Consider the following 18422-nt stretch of genomic DNA (forward strand, 5'->3'; position numbering starts at 1 on the left):
GCACTGGGACTGGTGCTGGTGTGGCTCTGGGCACTGTGACTGGTGCTGGTGTGGCTCTGAGCAGTGTGACTGGTGCTGGTGTGGCTCTGGGCACTGTGACTGGTGCTGGTGTGGCTCTGGGCAGTGTGACTGGTGCTGGTGTGGCTCTGGGCACTGTGACTGGTGCTGGTGTGGCTCTGGGCAGTGTGACTGGTGCTGGTGTGGCTCTGGGCAGTGTGACTGGTGCTGGTGTGGCACTGGGCAGTGTGACTGGTGCTGGTGTGGCTCTGAGCAGTGTGACTGGTGCTGGTGTGGCTCTGGGCACTGGGACTGGTGCTGTTCTGGCAGGTCGGAGAAGGAGGGGCTGGAGAGCAGCATCTTCCAGCTGCAGCAGCAGCTCACCCAGCTCGATGCCCGCAACCAGCAGCTGGAGGCTGAGGGACGGAGCCTGCTTCAGGCCAAGGAGGCTTTGGAGGGTGAGAGGTCCCTGTCCCCATCACCCCGGCCATCTCCTTCTGTCCTTTTACCCCTGCTTCATCTTCCACATCCTCATCTCCATCCTCATCTCAATCACTCTCTTCATCCCCATCCTCATCCCTGTCCATCCCATCTTTATCCTCATCTCTAACACTATCCCTGTTCAAACTTCATCTGTATCCTCATCTCCACTTTCACGTCCATCCATCCACCATCTTCATCCCCTTCCACCTCCCATCTTCATCCTCTTCCCCATCCTCATCCCTGATCCTCATATTCATCCCTGGTCCCCATATTCATCCCCATCTCCATCCTTATCTCAGTCCCCATCCTTATCCCGGTCCATCCCTATCTTCATCCTCATCTCCAACACTATCCCCATCTTAATCCCAGTCTTCATCGTCATCTCCAGTGACATCCCTATTCATTCCCCATCATCATCTTCATCCTCATTCCCATTCATTCCCCATCATCATCCTCATCCCTGTCCTTCCTATGTTTATCCTCATCTCCAACACCATCCATCTGTACTCTATCTGTATTCTTATCCCCACTTTCATCTCCATCCATCCACCATCTTTATTGCTGTCCATCCCCCGTCTTCACTCTTGTCCATCCCCATCCTCATCCTCTTCCATCCTCATCCACCTGCAGCAGGGCCATGACAAGCTCTTCTCCACCACCATTTGTCCCCCTGTGACCCTGCTCCTGTCCCCCCACACCCCGGGGTGTCCCCACTGACACCCCACTGATGGGTGCCCTGCAGCGGAGCTGGGCGCCGCACGGCTGGACCGGGAGCGGGAGCTGCAGAGCCGGCGTGAGGCCGTGGCCGCAGCTGAGACCACGGCGGTGACCGTGGCCCTGCAGCGCGCCCGCGATGGGCACCGCGCCGAGCTCGACCGCCTGCAGCATGAGAAGGTGAGCGCAGTGGGGTTGGGACAGGGGTGTAGAGTTTGGGGGGATGGGGAATTTTTGGGGTACTGCGCTTATTCTTGAGACATAATGCTGATGTTGGTGGTGCGATGCTGATTTTTGGGGTGCAATGATGATTTTTGGGGTGCAGTGATTATTCTTGGGGTGCAAAGTTGCTGATTTTAGGGGGTTGCTGGTGACTTTGGGGTTCACTGATTTTTGGAGTTTCACTGCTTTGGGAGGTTCACTGTTGGTGTTGGGTTCACTGTTGGGGTTGGGTTCACTGCTGGGGTTGAGCTCACTGTTGGTGTTGGGTTCACTGTTGGTGTTGGGTTCACTGTTGCTTTGGGTTCACTGTTGGGGTTGGGTTCACTGTTGGGGTTGGACTCACTGTTGGTTTGGGCTCACTGTTGGTTTGGGCTCACTGTTGGTGCTGGGCTCACTGTTGGGGTTGGGCTCACTGTTGGTTTGGGCTCACTGTTGGGGTTGGGCTCACTGTTGGTTTGGGCTCACTGTTGGTGTTGGGTTCACTGTTGGTGTTGGGTTCACTTGGGGTTGGGTTCACTGTTGGGGTTGGGTTCACCGTTGGGGTTGGGCTCACCGTTGGGGTTGGGCTCACTGTTGGTTTGGGCTCACTGTTGGGGTTGGGCTCACTGTTGGTTTGGGCTCACTGTTGGTGTTGGGCTCACTGTTGGGGTTGGGCTCACTGTTGGTTTGGGCTCACTGTTGGTTTGGGCTCACTGTTGGTTTTGGGCTCACTGTTGGTTTGGGCTCGCTGTTGGTTTGGGTTCACTGTTGGTTTGGGTTCACTGTTGGTTTGGGTTCACTGTTGGTGTTGGGCTCACTTGGGGTTGGGCTCACTTGGGGTTGGGCTCACCGTTGGTTTGGCCTCACCGTTGGTGTTGGGTTCACTGTTGGTGTTGGGTTCACTGTTGGTGTTGGGCTCCCTGTTGGTGTTGGGCTCCCTGTTGGTGTTGGGTTCACTGTTGGTGTTGGGCTCACTGTTGGTGTTGGGTTCACTCTTGGTGTTGGGGTCACTGTTGGTGTTGGGCTCACTGTTGGGGTTGGGCTCACTGTTGGTGTTGGGCTCACTTGGTGTTGGGTTCACTGTTGGGGTTGGGCTCACTGTTGGGGTTGGGCTCACTTGGGGTTGGGTTCACTGTTGCTGTTGGGTTCACTGTTGGTGTTGGGTTCACTGTTGGTGTTGGGTTCACTGTTGGTGTTGGGCTCACTGTTGGTGTTGGGTTCACTGTTGGTGTTGGGTTCACTGCTCGTGTTGGGTTCAGGAGGAGCTGGAAGCCGAGCGGGTCCGGCTCTCTCGGGATCAGGAGGTGCTGGCAGCTGAGCTGGCGTCGATGCGGCAGCAGCATGAGAACGAGAAGCAGCAGGTGGGTGTCCCCATGTCCCCCCAGCCTGAGCCCCGGTGTCCCCCCGGGCTGATCCGTGTCCCCGCCGGGGCTGATCCTTGTCCTCACAGGCACTGGCGCTGCAGGAGGAGGAGAGGGCTGCCCTGGCTGAGGCACTGCAGCGGCTTCAGCGGGGCCTGGCCGAGGCCACGGCTGAGCTCGAGCAGCAGCGCCGGGAGGTCTCCAGCCACCAGGAGAAGGAGGAGGTGGGTGTGGAAGGTCCTGGGACCCCCCCGCCATGGTGGCGCAGAGCCCCACATGGCCCCTACTGCAGGCCCATGTCTGGCTGTCCCCTCTCCGTGCAACTGCCTATGCCTAAGCATCCCCTTCCATTGCAGCACCCATCACTGGATGTCCCCTGTGTCCCCCTACTGCCACTCCCCCATGCCTGGGTGTCTCCTATGGCTCCCCCATTACACCCCCCCGTATCTGGGTGTCCCATATATCCCCATCATTGCAGTTCCCCCATGCCCCCCCCCATTACAGCATTGCAAACCCCCATGCCTGGGTATCCCCCATTCCTGGCCATCCCCCTTATTGCAAACCCCACTTCCCAAGGCTCACCCCCTCCATTCCAAGAACACCCCCCCCATCTTGCAGCTCCCGCAGTGTCCCCCCATCTTTCAGGCTCTCCATTGCGAGGCCCCCATTTTCCCCTTGCAAGCCTCCTGGGCGATGGGGATGCTCGGGTGCGGTACCCGAGGTTCCCCATCCCCGCACCATCCCCATCACAATTCCCCCGGGATCCTAAACAAGCGGGGCAGGGGTGCTCAGGGTGCTGTGCCCCCCCCATGCAGAGCCTGGCAGCGGAGCTGCGCACCTTGCGGGCGCAGGCAGAGGAGACAGCGGCGACGCACGAGCGGGAGGCGAAAACCCTCCGTGACCAAGTGACAGCAGCCGCCAAGCAGCGGGATGGAGCCCTGCGGGAGGTGAACCCCCCCGACCCCTTCCCACCGCCCCCAATACCCCAGCCCCTAACACCCCGCTCCCGCCCCGGCGCAGGCGGAGGATGCGCGGGCGCAGCTGCGGCTGGTGGCGGAGGCGCGGGCTGCGGGGCGGCGGGAGCTGCTGCAGGCGCAGCGGGAGGCCCGGGAGAGCCGGGAAGGCCGGGAAGCGCAGCGGCGGCAGGCGCAGGAGGCGCGCAGGGCGCTGGGGGACGAGGCGAGGGAGAAGGAGGCGCTGCGGAGGTCCAACGAGGAGCTGCGGGCGGCGCTGCGCCGCGCAGAGGGCGAGCGCATCAGGTGAGGGGCAAGGGGTGCTCGAGGGGGGGAGAGGCAGGAGCTGGGGTGATGCTGAGGGTCGGGGTGATGTGAAGGACAAGGGGCTGCCCAGGTTAGGGTGATGCGCAGGGTCGGGGTCGTGTGCAGGACAAGGGGTACGAAAGTTGGGAGATACAGGAGGTGGGGCAATGCTCGGAGTAAGGGCAACGTTTGGGGTAGTACAATGTTTTGGGTGCTGGGGTTGGAGTGATGGTCAGGTTGGGGTGATACTCAGGGTCAGGGTGATGCTTAGGACAAGGGGATACCTAAGTTGGGAGGTACAGGAGGTGGTGCGATGCTCAGGGTCAGGGCAGTGCTTGGGATAGTGCAGTGTTTTGGGTGCTCAGTGTTGGGGTGATGTGCAGGACAAGGGGCTGCTCAAGTTGGGAGATGCAGGAGTTGGGGTGGTGACTGGGGTCGGGGTAATATGCAGGACAAGGAGGTGTTTGGGTGATGCTCAGAGTCTGGGTGATGCTTAGGACAAGGGGATACCGAAGTTTGGAGATACAGGAGGTGGTGCAATGCTCAGGGTCAGGGCAATGCTTGGGGTAGCACCATATTTTGGGTGCTCAGGGTTGGGGTGATGGTTGGGCAAGGGGCTGCTCAAGTTGGGAGATGTAGGAGATGGTGCAATGCTTGGGGTCATGGGATGCATGCAGTGATGCAGTGTTTTGAGTGCTCAGGGTTGGGGTGATGGTTGGGAGAAGGGTGCTCCCAAGCTGGGAGATGCAGGGGGTGATGCAGCACCTTGGAGGGTGGTGCTTGCTGTTGGGATGATGCTCAGGACAAGGGGATGCTCCAGTTAGGAGATACTCGGGGTGATGTGTTGCCTTGGCAAACGATGTCTGTGATTGGGGTAATGCTTGGGACACAGGGGTGCTCAGGTTGGGAAATCTATGGGTTAGTCCAATCCCTTGGAGGGTGGTGCTCCAGGTCAGGGTGGTGTTTGGGGACAAGGAGATGGAAGTTTGGGCATGGGGAGGGATGCCTAAGGACAGGATTCACTGGAGCAAGATGCTCACTACAGGGGTTGCTCGAGGTGAGCAGTGTTTGGGGTGGGGCAGTGCCTTAGAGGGACTTTTTAGGGGAAAGAGAAACCTGTAGAGGGGCTTTGGAGAAGGGCCTGTAGGGACAGGCCAAGGGGAATGATTTTAACCTGCCAGAGGGGAGACTGAGATGAGCTCTTAGGCAGAAGCTCTTCCCTGTGAGGGTGCTGAGGCGCTGGCACAGGGTGCCCAGAGAAGCTGTGGCTGCCCCATCCCTGGCAGTGTTCAAGGCCAGGTTGGACACAGGGGCTTGGAGCAAGCTGCTCCAGTGGAAGGGGTCCCTGCCCGTGGCAGGGGTTGGAGCTGGAGGAGCTTTGAGGTCCTTTCCAACCCAAACCAGGCTGGGATTCTGTGTTCAGGGTGGCAGCGCTCAGGGTGGAGGCTGCCCTGATGGGGTGGTAGCTGGGGAGGAGCATCCAAACCAGAGGGATGCTGGAGGATGGGGATGGCTTGGAGCGGGATGCTGAGGACAGGGCGGTGCTCGGGGCACTGCAGTGCCCCTGTGGGTGACCCGGCCCTGTCTCCCCTCGCCCGCAGCCTGAAACGTGCCGGTGAGGAGAAGGAGCAGCGCCTGGCGCTGCTGGAGGACGGGCGGGCGGCTGCGGAGCGGGAAGTGAGCGAGCTGCGGGCGGCGCTGCGGGAGCTGGAGCGAGCCCGCCTGGATGCGCGCCGGGAGCTGCAGGAGCTGCGCCGCCAGGTGAGGAGGAGGAAGAGGAGGAGGGTGAGAACCCCCCCGCTTCATCCATTTCGGGTGTCCCCACACCGTGCCCCTGCGCTCCGTGGGCAGGTGAAGGACCTGGACGGTGAGAACAGCCGGAGGAGCAGGGAGCTGGGCGAGCTGCAGGCGCGCATGGCCCTGGAGGAGCAGCGGGAGCAGGAGAGCCGCCGCGAAGCCTTCGGCCTCAGGCAGAAGGTGGCAGAGAGCGAGGCCGGGACGGAGGCTGCCAGGAAGGAGGTGATTGTGTATGGGGAGTGTCCCCAGAACCCTGTTTCTCAGTGCTCTGTGTCCCCATCACCCCACAGCTCCGTGCCCAGCCTATCCAGTGTCCCTGTCTCCTCCCCCCATAACTCAGTGCCTGTGGTCCCCAAGCATCTCCATTACCCCAAAGCTGGCATACTGCGTCCCTCGGTGTCTCCACTGTTCTGTTTGATGCCATGCCCCTGGGTGTCCCCATTATCCCATCGCTCAGTCTCTGATGTCACCATCACCCTTTGCTCTCTGCCCTGTGTCCCCTGAGGTCCCTTGCATCCTCCATTGGTTTGTGTCTTGCAATCCCATTGTCTCCTGACTCTGGGTCTAGTGTCCCTGGGTGTCTCCATCACCCCACCACTCCGTCCTGCATCCCTGGGTTTCTTACACCTCATTGCTCTATCCCTTGGGGCCCCCATCACCCATTACTCCATCCCCTCCATGCCCTCCATCCCCATCACCCATTGCTCTATCCTCTGTATCCCTGGGGTTCCCCCATCACCCCATTGCTCCATCTCTCCATCTCCTCCATCTCTGTTATCCTGTACTCCAACTGCTGCACCCCCATCACCCCATTGCTCCATCCCTGGAGGTCCTTGTCACTCCACTGCTCCATCCCCTGCATCTCAACCTTGCTGCTGTGTCTCCTGCTTCCTTGGTGGTCCCCCATCACCCCATTGCTCCATCCCTGGGGGTTCCCATCACCCCAATTGCTCCATCCCTGGGGGTTCCAATCACCCCAATTGCTCCATCCCCTGCATCTCCACGTCGCTGCTGTGTGCCCCGCATCCTTGGGGCTTCCCCATCACCTCATTACTCCATCCCCTGCATCCCCACCCTCTCGCTGTGTTCTCTGCATCCCTGGGGGTTCCCTATCATGCCATTACCCCACCCCTTGCACCCCATCACTCTCCTCTCCCCATCGCCCCATCTCCACCCGTGTTCCGCAGCTCCAGCACCTGCAGCAGCGGCTCTCGGAGGTGGAGGCCGAGTTCCGGCAGCGGGAGAAGGACCTGGCCCGCAGCCTGGAGGAGGCTCGAGGCAATGAGAAGAAGCTCTTGGCCGATGCCCGCAACCTGCAGCTGAAGGTGGAAGCGGCGCGGGGCGAAGCGGCCGAGCTGAGCCTGCGCCTGAGCGCGGCCGAGGGCCGGGCGCAGGGGCTGGAAGCGGAGCTGGCGCGTGGCGAGGAGCTGCGCCGGGCCACCGAGACCCGCCTGGGGGGCATCCAGTCCGCCCTGCGCCGCACCATGGGCATCGGCCGCGCTCGGGCCGGCTCCCCCGGCAAGGGTGAGGGGCTCCGGGGACCCCCGCTGCTTCGTACCTTGCTTATAGGGGAGAGGGGTGCATCCTGCTGCAGTGCATCCTGCTGCAGTGCTCCATCCCCAGCATCCCAGGGGGTTCCCCATGTCCCATTGTTCCAGCTCTGCATCCCCATCACACTGTTGCTCCATCCCCTGCATCCCCATCACACTGTTGCTCCATCCCCTGCATCCCCATCACACTGTTGCTCCATCCCCTGCATCCCTGTTGCCCTGTTGCTCCATCTTCTTCATCCCTCTCACCCTGTTGCTCCATCTTCTTCATCCCTATCACCCTGTTGCTCTTTCCCCATTGCCCTGTTGCTCCATCTTCTTCATCCCTATCACCCTGTTGCTTCTTCCCCATTGCCCTGTTGCTCCATCCTCTTCATCCCTATCACCCTGTTGCTCCTTCCCCATTGCCCTCTTGCTCCATCCTCTTCATCCCTATCACCCTGTTGCTCTATCCTCTGCATCCCCTTCATGCTGTTGCTCCATCACCTGCATCTCCATCATTCTGTTGCTGTGTTTACTGCATCTCTGGGGTCCTCCATACCTCATTACTTCATTCTTGGGAGTCTCCTATTCTCCACTGCTCCATCCGCTGAATCTCTGGAGGTTCCCCAATCACCCTATAACTCCATCCCCTGCTTCCTTGGGGTTCCCTGTGCTCCATTGCTTCATCCCTGGGGGTTCCCATAACACCTTTCCCATTACACCCCATCTCCTCTATCTCCATCATCAGGTGCTCCATCCCTTTCACGCCATCACACTTGCTGTGTCCCCTCCAATCCTGGGGGTCTCCCATACCCCATTTCTTCATCCTTGGAGTCCCTCATCACCCCATTGCCCCATCCTCTGCATCCCTGGGATCCCCCAGGACCCATTGCTCCATTCCTGGTGTTCCCCTCTCACCCCATTGTTCCATCTCCTACATTCCTGGGGTTTCCTATACCCCATTGCTTCATCCCTTGGAGCAGCGGGGTGATGGGGGACCCATCTCTTACACCCCTGTATCCCATGGGTGCATCCCACTGTGGCACATCCAACTCCGGCTTGCCACCCTCCCTTGGGTGCTGCCCCCGTTGTCCCCATGCTACCCTGTTTGTCCCCATACAGGTGGGGGACTGGAGGGGTCATTGAGCCCCGGCTCATCCCTGGACCCCGATGCAGCATCCGAGCCCGAGGCGGTGCGGGCAGCGCTGCGGGACTTCCTGCGGGAGCTGCAGGATGCGCAGCGGGAGCGGGTACCATCCCCGCTTCCCTTTCCTCCCCTTCCCTTCCCCATCGCACCCAAAAAGCCCCTTTTTCACCCCATTTTCTTGCCGCAGGAGGAGCTGCGGGTGCAGGTGGGCAGCCTGGGCCGGCGGCTGGCGGAGGCAGAGGAGCAGCGGGACAGCACCAGTGCCCGGATGCAGCAGCTCCAGAAGCTGGTGGATGAGAGTGAGGAAGGTGATGGGGGAGATGGGGTTTTGGAGGGGAGGAATCCCCTCTGAATTGTGGGGTTTGGGGTGATCTGTTCCATGCTGGAGCCTCACCAATGAGTGGGGAAACTGAGGCACAGGGAGGGTGATGAATGGGTGGGATTTCCTCCATGCACAGCCTCAAAATCCTGGTACAATTGGTCTGTCCCCCCCTGGAAACCCCATGAACCCTGGTAAAACCCCAATGCCTGCCCAGTAAACCCTGGTGAAACTGCCCCTGTATCCCCTTTGAACCCCAGTAAAAGTGGTAAAAGCCCCCATGCATCAGTGTAAAACCCACAGAAACTGGTAAACCCCCTCTGCAGCCTCCATAAATCCCAGAACAACCCCCCTGCATCCCTGTAAACCCCAGCAAAGCCGGTAAAACTCCCTGTGCAGACTCCTTAAATCTCAATAAAATGGATAAAATCCTTGTGCGTCCCCCGTAGATCCCAGTACCGACCCTGCATCCCCTTTAAACCCCAGTAAAGTGGTAAAAGCTCCCATGCATCCCTCTAAACCCCACTGAAAGTGGTTGAACCCCCGTGCATCCCCCATAAATCCTTGTAAACCCCCCTGCATCCCTGTAAAGCCCATTAAAGCTGGTAAAACCCTCTTTGCAGACTCTGTAAATTCCCCCCAAAATGGGTAAACCCGTGTGCATCCCCCATAAATCACAACAAAATGGGTAAAATCCCCTGTGCATCCTTCATAAATCCAAGAAAATGGGTAAACCCCCTTGTGCATCCCCTATAAACCCCGATAAACCCCTTTGCATCCCTGTGAACCCCAGAAAAATGGGTAAATCCCCCTGTGCATCCCTATAGATCCCTGCATCCCCACTAAAACTGGTGACACCCCCCCCCCCCCCCCCGTGCACCTTCCATCGATCCCAATGCAATGGGTAACCCCTGCCCTGCATCCCTGCAGGACGCCGCAGCGGCGGGGAGCTGAGCAGCGCGCAGGCAGCGCTGCTGCTGCAGGAGGAGACGCTGGCGCGGGGCGAGCGGGAGCGCCGGGCGCTGCAGGACAAGGTGGCTGCGCTGCAGCAGAGCCTCCGCGCTGCCGAGGGCGAGCGCCGCGCCATGCAGGTGAGCATCGCCGTGCGGGCTGCATCCTGCCCTGCATCCCCATCCCTGAGCGCGCCATCCTGCAGGAGAGGGTGAGCGCGGAGCGAGCCGGAGAGCTCAAGGATGCCAAGAGGAGGTTGGAGGTGGCCGAGAGCAGGAGCTCGCGCCTGGAGCTGCAGCAGAAGGTGCTGGAGGGTGAGCTGCAGCGCGCACGCACGGCCCTGGGGGAGCGGCAGGCGGAGGTGCAGGCGATGCAGGATCATGCTGAGCTGCTGCAGAAACAGGTATCCAACAGGGACATAGAGTTGAATAGAATCACAGGTTTGGGTTGGAAGGGACCTTAAAGCTCATCCAGCTCCAACCCCTGCCGCAGGCAGGGACCCCTTCCACTAGAGCAGCTTGCTCCAAGCCCCTGTGTCCAACCTGGCCTTGAACACTGCCAGGGATGGGGCAGCCACAGCTTCTCTGGGCACCCTGTGCCAGCACCTCAGCACCCTCACAGGGAAGAGCTTCTGCCTAAGAGCTCATCTCAGTCTCCCCTCGGGCAGGTTAAAGCCATTCCCCTTGGCCTGTCCCTACATCCCTTGTCCCAAGCCCCTCTCCAGCTTTCCTGCAGCCCCTTCAGGCACTGGAGCTGCTCTCAGGTCTCCCCTTCAGGAGCCTTCTCTTCTCCAGGCTGCCCCAGCCCAGCTCTCCCAGCCTGGCTCCAGAGCAGAGCTGCTCCAGCCCTCGCAGCATCTCCATGGCCTCCTCTGGCCTCGCTCCAGCAGCTCCACGTCCCTCTTGTGCTGCTGCCCCAGAGCTGGATCAGGGCTGCAGCGGGGGTTCTCCCCAGAGCACAGCAGAGGGGCAGGATCCCCTCCCTGAGCTGCTGCTCACGCTCTGGGGGTGCAGCCCAGCACAGGGGGGTTCTGGGCTCAAGCACTCACTGAAGCCGGGTCATGGGGAGCTTCTCACTGACCAACACCCCAAGTCCTTCTCAGGGCTGCTCCATCCAATCTCCCCCAGCCTGGAGCTGTGCCTGGAGCTGCTCCGACCCATATGCAGGACCTTACACTTGGCTTCCTCATCAGTTCCTCTCAATCCCCATGGCACAGATGAACGTTAACCGGTGCATTCACTGCTCTCGGTGTTTTGGCTGTAGCTGGCAGACAGCGAGCACCGCGCCGGCACCTTGCAGCAGGCGATGCAGCGCCTGAGCACGGCCCTGACGGACACCGGCTCCAAGGATGCTGCTGCGGCTGCGGCCGATGGCGCCGTGGTCCACGAGCGGCTGCTGCAGCTGCGGAGCGCGCTGGCCGCGGGCGAGCAGGACCGCCGGGCGCTGCAGGTGGGGTGAGCACCCTTGGGTGCGGGTACCCGCGGGGTGCGGGTGCCGGGGAGTTGGGGGGTCACTGCCGTGTCCTTACGCTGCAGGAGGGGCTGGAGGTGGCGCGGCGGGCGCTGGCCGAGGCAAGGGAGGAGAAGGCGGCGCTGCGGGAGCAGCTGCAGGAGCTGCGGCAGGAGCGGGAGGAGCTGCAGCGGGGCAGGGATGAGCTGGAGGCGCAGATCCAGCAGCAACAGGAGGTGAGGGCCGGGGGGGGGGGCTCCCCTCCATGCTGGGTTCCCCACGTTCGCTGTCCTTTGCCTCCGTGCAGCTCCATTGCCTGCTCCATCCAGCCTGTTTTGACCCCATGCAGCGCCTATTGCCCCACCCCATGCAGCATCCTTTGCATCGCCACCCTTGCATGACCCTATGAACCCCTCTAAAGCCCCAGCACCCTTTTCCCCTATACACCCTTTAACCTCCCCATGCAGCACCCTATTGTCCCATACAGCTCCCTGCATTCTTTAACCCTACCACGCAGCACCCTACACCCCTTTGCCCTCCCATACAGCACCTTTTGTCCCCCCTTGCATCGCCCTGTGGACTCCTCTAGAGCCCTAGAACCCTCTTGAACCCCTCCAGGAAAGGAGGGAAGGGGTGCTGCTCATCCCAGCACCCTATTGCCCCCGTGCAGCATCCCTTCCCCCTCCCCTTGCTTACCCTCTGGAACGCCCCAGAGCCCAGCATCCCTTTCCCCGTGCCCATGGCCATGCTCCCGGCCCGCAGGCGCTGCTGCAGCGGCAGCAGGAGGAGCACGGGGGGCTGCAGGAGCAGCAGGGGGGGCTGCAGCAGCGGGTGAGCAGCCTGCAGCAGGCCCTGGCCCGCTCGCAGCGGGAGCGGCGGGAGGCCGAGCGCCTTGCCCTGCGCCTCGAGAAGGACAAGGGTGCCCTGAAGAAGACCCTGGACAAGGTGAGGGGGCACCTCGGGGGCATCGCACCCATGGGGGTGCCGGGACACGCACCCATGTGCCAGGGCTGGGTGCGCAGCAAAGGCAAACGCGAGCCCCAGCTCGTTATACAGATATGCAATGGGCTTTGTATATATGTTGTGTGCTAGGCACAGGGTCTGTATGCACTTACGTATGTATTATATATATGAAATATGTGAAATATCTGTCTTAATCTACCATATTTTATATATATAATCTGTGGTATTTTATATAATGTGTATTATCGCATGTCTGCTCTATTCCATTCTGTTCCATTCCATGTATTCTCATGTGTATATATATAATCTGCTACAATTTTATTATATACATTATCTGCTATATATTATATAAGTAATGTATTTTTGTATTATTTATAATCTATATTTTATGTGTTATCTGCTCTATTTTATATATATTATCTACTCTCTAGTATATATAATCTCTATTTTATATTGCAATGATATATACATTATTATAGATCTCTACAGTATTATACATCTATAATACATTACATTAATATATATGTATATATACTATATATGGATATATAGAGAGTATATATAAAATGTATGTATAATATATATACACATATAAAATATAACATTAAATCTGCAATCTGCTGTATTTTATAGTATATAGAGTCTATGTGGCTTATATCATATATTATCTGCAATATATGATACCAATCACCAACTATATTTTATATTATATACAAACTGGCAGGGGGTTGGATCTAGATGATCTTAAGGTCCTTTCCAACCCTGACTATTCTATGATTCTGTGATTCTATATGTATAATCTCCTATATATTAGTCAATCTGCTATATTTTATATTATATAAAATTTATATGTAATTGCTGTATTTCATATGTACTATATATGTTATTTTCTGTATTTTACGTGTCCTGCATCTCTCATTTACTCTATTCCCATGTCCTGTATCTCTCACTGCTCCATTCCCATGTCCTGTATCTCTCACAGCTCCATTCCCATGTCCTGTATCCCTCACTGCTCTATTCCCATGTCCTGTATCTCTCACTGCTCCATTCCCATGTCCTGTATCTCTCACTGCTCTATTCCCATGTCCTGTATCTCTCACTGCTCCATTCCCATGTCCCAATACCTGTCTCACTGCTCTATTCCCATGTCCTGTATCTCTCACAGCTCCATTCCCATGTCCTGTATCTCTCACAGCTCCATTCCCATGTCCTGTATCCCTCACTGCTCTATTCCCATGTCCTGTATCCCTCACTGCTCTATTCCCATGTCCTGTATCTCTCACAGCTCCATTCCCATGTCCTGTATCTCTCACAGCTCCATTCCCATGTCCTGTATCTCTCACTGCTCCATTCCCATGTCCTGTATCTCTCACAGCTCCATTCCCATGTCCTGTATCCCTCACTGCTCCATTCCCATGTCCTGTATCCCTCACTGCTCTATTCCCATGTCCTGTATCCCTCACTGCTCCATTCCCATGTCCTGTATCCCTCACTGCTCCATTCCCATGTCCTGTATCCCTCACTGCTCCATTCCCATGTCCTGTATCCCTCACTGCTCTATTCCCATGTCCTGTATCTCTCACTGCTCTATTCCCATGTCCTGTATCTCTCACAGCTCCATTCCCATGTCCTGTATCCCTCACTGCTCCATTCCCATGTCCTGTATCTCTCACTGCTCCATTCCCATGTCCCTATACCTGTCTCACTGCTCCATTCCCATGTCCCAATACCTGTCTCACTGCTCTATTCCCATGCATTCCCCGCAGGTGGAGCGGGAGAAGCTGGAGGCACAGGAGTCCTCGCTGCGGCTCTCTGCGGAGCAGAGCCGGCTGCACCGCTCCCTGCGTGCAGCACAGCAGGAGCTGGCGGAGGCGCAGCAGCGCGTGCGCATGCTGCAGGTGGGTGCCATGCAGCGGGTGCTGCCCACCCGCTTGGTGTGGAGCCCCCGGCCCCACTGGTGGCTTGCAGCGGGGTGGGGATGGGGACTCATCCTGGCATGAAGGGAGGTGCTGGTGCTTGCAATGGGATGGGGCTGGTCTTGTTTTTGGGGTGCTTCACAGCCTGGGGCGATGGTGGTGCTTGCACTGGAACGATGCTGGGCTCATCCCAGCTTGAACTGAGATGTTGGTGCCTGCCCTGGGATGATGCTGGGGCCTCTTATGGGCTTCTTCCAGCCTGGGGAGATACTGGTGCATGTACTAGGATGGGTCTGGGCTCATCTTTGGGGTGCTTCACAGCCTGGGGAGATGCTGATGCTTGCTCTGCAACGATGCTGGGTGCAACCAGGCATGAAGGAGATGCTGGTGCTTGCCCTGGAATGGCACTGGGCTTATTTTTGGGTTTCTTCCCAGCCTGCGGAGATGCTGGTGCTTGCTCTGGGTTGATGCTGGGCTCATCCCAGCATAAAGGGAGGTGCTGGTGCTTGCCCTGGGATGGGGATGATCTTGTTTTTGGGGTGCTTCACAGCCTGGGGAGATGCTGGTGCTTGCTCTGCAATGATGTTGGGCTCATCCCAGCATGAAGGGAGGTGCTGGTGCTTGCCCTGGGATGGTGCTGGGGCCTTTTATGGGCTTCTTCCAGGCTGGGAAGGTGCTGGTGCTTGTACTGGGAGGGTGCTGGGCTTATGCCATCATGAAGAAAGGTGCTGAGACTTGCACTTGGATGGTGCTGGATTCCTTTGGGGGCTTATTCCAACTTGGGGAGAGGATGTTCTTGCCTCGGGATAGTGCTGGGCTCATCCCAGCATGAAGGGATGTGTTGGTGCTTGTACTGGGATGGGGCTGGGCTCTTTCTGGGGTGCTTCCCAGGTTATGAAGATGCTGGTGCTTGCCCTGGAATGGTGCTGGGCTCTTTCGGGGACTTCCTCCCCCCTGGGGAGATGGTGGTGCTTCTGTGGGGATGGGGCTGGGCTCTTTTAGGGGTGCTTCCCAGGGATGCTGGTACTTGCCCTAGGATGTGGCTGGGCTCTTTGGGCTCATTCCCTGTTGGAAAGATGCTGGTGCTTGCCCTGGGCTGGGGCTGGGGTGACACCACCGCTCCCCATGCAGGCGCTGGCGCTGGAGCACCCATCTCCACCGAGTTCCAGGCCCTCTCCGGTGCTGGAGGCTCGGGAGCGCATCCATCACCACCGCATCCGTGGCCTGGAGGAGCAGGTGAGGGGGGGACACTCCGGGGGGGGGTACAGCCTCATGTGCCCATCTCATCCCAACCCCACCTTCCAGATCGCGCTGCTGAAGGGGCAGGAGCTCCACCGTCACCCCACCAGCATCTAAGGAGCCTCCGTGGACCCATCCATGGGATGTGGCTCTGGGCAGCCTGCTCTAGGTGAAGATGTCCCTGCTCGTTGCAGGGCGGTTGGACTCGATGAGCTCTGAAGGTCTCTTCCAACCCAAACTGCTCTGTGATGCTCTGCCGCCCGCAGAGACCGGCGCAACTCATCGCACACATGAGGGAGGAAGTATTCCCCATCCCCGTGCTCAAACCCCACATCTGTTTGTGTCTCATCATTCCCTTCTCTGGCACTTTCCCAACAAGATGACACTTGTGTATTTTTGATACAAATCGGGTGGGTTTTCCCATTTTTTTATGGCTATTTTTAACAAAAGGTTTGGAATTACTCCTGGTTTTTAGCCCTGTCCCTTCACCAGCCAAGCTACTTGATTAATGCCCCCCCAATCTGTGATGTTTCACAATTCCCAGCACTCACTGGATCCTAATTTTCCCCTTTTTCTAACCAAAAAACTCCTCTAGGTCGGTGCTTTTGATCTGATTTTTAGCAAATAGAGGGATTTTTATACCACTATTTTTGGAGTTTGAGGTTTTTACTGGTGCTACCGGATGGCCTGAGGTCAGGTACCCAAACCCCCCTGCCCTGATCCTGGTCAGTCCCTATTCAATGTGGAACCCCCAAATTGGAAGCCCAACAGGGTGTATTTTTGGGGGGACATCAGTGTTTTGGGATGCCCAAAGGGATGTCCATTGGGAGAGTGGGATTGATTCAGGTCCTTAATAAGTAATAATAATCAATAATAAATAATAAGATGCATTAATAAATAATAATAATTAATATTTTGCTATTATTATTGTTACTATTACCATGAGCACCCCCACATTAGAGGGGAGCTGCAGAGAAGCACTGGAGCCATTAAGCAGCATCCTCTGGGGTGCTGCTGCCCTCCCTCTCCTTGTTTTAAGCCTCTGGGGAAGATTGAGCCCCAAAGAAGGATGAATCCCTTGTGCCTCTGAGGCCGTGAGCTGTGCAGGGATAGGGATGGGGATGGGGATAGGGATGGGATGGGATGGGATGGGATGGGATGGGATGGGATGGGATGGGGGAGAACGACAGAGAAAACTCAATGCAGAACCCCCCTGGACTAATTTCTATAGAAGAATTGGAGTATAGACCAACTGCACCCTACATGAGAGAGGCACACTATAGGGCTCTGTATGATATGAGACCTGCAGCCTGTGTAAGATCTGCACTCTACATAAGAGCTATGTGCTGTAAGAGAACTACACACTATGGGAGATCTTCTGACCCTGCAGAGCTCCTCAACAGAGGGGTATGGTCGGTATAGAGCTGCATGTTATATATGAGAACCACACACTGAGAGAGCTGTACAAGAGCTGTATGGACCCACTGCGTAAGAGCTGCACCGTAAGGAAGAGCACGGCGTGCTCTAGAACTGTATCCTATATGTGCTGTGGGAGAACTGTATGCTCTGAGCTGCATGCTCTGTACATGAGCTATGCACTGCAGGAGAGCTGCACACTACATAGGAGAGCTGCACAGTATAGACAAGAGCTGCACACTACGTATGAGCTGCACACTGTGTAATAGAGCTACACACTGTAGAAGAGCATATGTAAGACTATATATGAGAGCATATTAGATTATATATAAGAGCATATATGAGCTACACACTAGATGTGAGAGCTATGAACTGTGTATGAGCTGCACACCGCATATACGAGCTACAGGCTATATAAGCAAGCTATGCATTGAATAAGAGAGCTGCACACTACATCTGAGAGCTACCCACTGTGTAAGAGAGCTCACCCTATAGATGAACTGCACACTGCATAAGACAGCAGCATGCAGTGTGAGACCTATGCACTGTAGAAATGAGCTGCATGCTATGAGACCTGCAAGCTATGTTAGAGGGCTACATGCTATATAGGAGCTGCATGGCATATAAGAGAGGTGCACACTATATATAAAGAGCTGTATGCTATATATGAACTGCACACTATATATGAAGAGCTGCATGCTATATATGAGAGCTGCCTGCTATATAAGACCTACACACTGTATATGAAGAGCTGCATGCTATATATAAGACCTACACACTGTATATGAAGAGCTGCATGCTATATATGAGAGCTGCACACTATATATAAAGAGCTGTATGCTATATATGAACTGCACACTATATATGAAGAGCTGCATGCTATATATGAAAAGCTGCATGCTACATAAGACCTACACACTATATATGAAGAGCTGCATGCTATATAAGACCTACACTCTATATATGAAGAGCTGCATGCTATATATGAGAGCTGCATGCTATATAAGACCTACACTCTCAATGTGAATGAGAGCTGCATGCTATATATGAGAGCTGCGTGCTATATAAGACCTACACACTGTATATGAAGAGCTTCATGCTATATATGAGAGCTGCATGTGCTATATATGAGAGCTGCATGCTATATGTGAGAGCTGCACACTGTATATGAAGAGCTGTGTGCTATATATGAGAGCTGCATGCTATATAAGACCTACACACTATACATGAAGAGCTGCCCACACTAGTTCCTGTAAGTGACCTGAACCCCAACCTCCACCCTCCATCTATAGGGGAGCCCAAACCCTAAACACCCAAACAGAGACCCCCCCCCCACACCACCCTGCTCCAGGGGAACTGATGGCACCCCAAAATCAACCCCAAACACCCCCTATTTGGTCTAAGAGACTCAGAAATGTGCCCCAAACACACCTATACCAAACCAAGCCCCCTCCAAGTGGTGCTGTTTCCCACCAAACGCCCCCAAAATTACTCATTTTATATGCTCCAAAACGCCCTAAAGCACCCCAAACTCACGTCCCCCAGCCCTTCCTCCTGTGCACAGGGTTGGGATTGCTCAAAACACCAGAAATGCCCCCAGAATTGGATCATCCCCGCCAAAATACAGGAATTCCCCTCCCCAGCCTGGAAATCCTGCCAAAAATTCAGAAATGCCCCT

The 18422-nt window shown here is 56.5% G+C and overlaps 1 protein-coding gene across 6 annotated transcripts in view; it reads left to right on the forward strand.

The window, feature by feature from the left end:
- The window catches only part of CROCC (ciliary rootlet coiled-coil, rootletin), a 29967-nt gene extending 13865 nt beyond the window's left edge, over positions 1–16102 (forward strand). For 3 of the 6 annotated variants that reach the window (XM_061479333.1, XM_061479334.1, XM_061479336.1), the window contains 19 exons: positions 328–455; positions 1223–1374; positions 2655–2756; positions 2846–2980; positions 3572–3703; positions 3777–4015; positions 5617–5776; positions 5867–6034; positions 7000–7390; positions 8467–8594; positions 8679–8799; positions 9741–9901; positions 9967–10164; positions 11025–11210; positions 11297–11446; positions 11973–12155; positions 13940–14071; positions 15221–15325; positions 15395–16102. In XM_061479333.1, coding sequence (XP_061335317.1) covers positions 328–455; positions 1223–1374; positions 2655–2756; positions 2846–2980; positions 3572–3703; positions 3777–4015; positions 5617–5776; positions 5867–6034; positions 7000–7390; positions 8467–8594; positions 8679–8799; positions 9741–9901; positions 9967–10164; positions 11025–11210; positions 11297–11446; positions 11973–12155; positions 13940–14071; positions 15221–15325; positions 15395–15445 — 3022 coding nt within the window. In that variant the 3' untranslated portion in view covers positions 15446–16102. The other 3 variants (XM_061479338.1, XM_061479332.1, XM_061479335.1) reach the window with 2 other exon arrangements.
- Positions 16103–18422: the final 2320 nt, after the last annotated feature.

The sequence above is a fragment of the Pezoporus flaviventris genome, unplaced genomic scaffold (assembly GCF_033815535.1).
Source record: "Pezoporus flaviventris isolate CSIRO_AGI_PZ_B2104156 unplaced genomic scaffold, CSIRO_AGI_Pfla_v1 ptg000148l, whole genome shotgun sequence".
In the NCBI taxonomy this organism is placed as follows: Eukaryota; Metazoa; Chordata; class Aves; order Psittaciformes; family Psittacidae; genus Pezoporus; species Pezoporus flaviventris.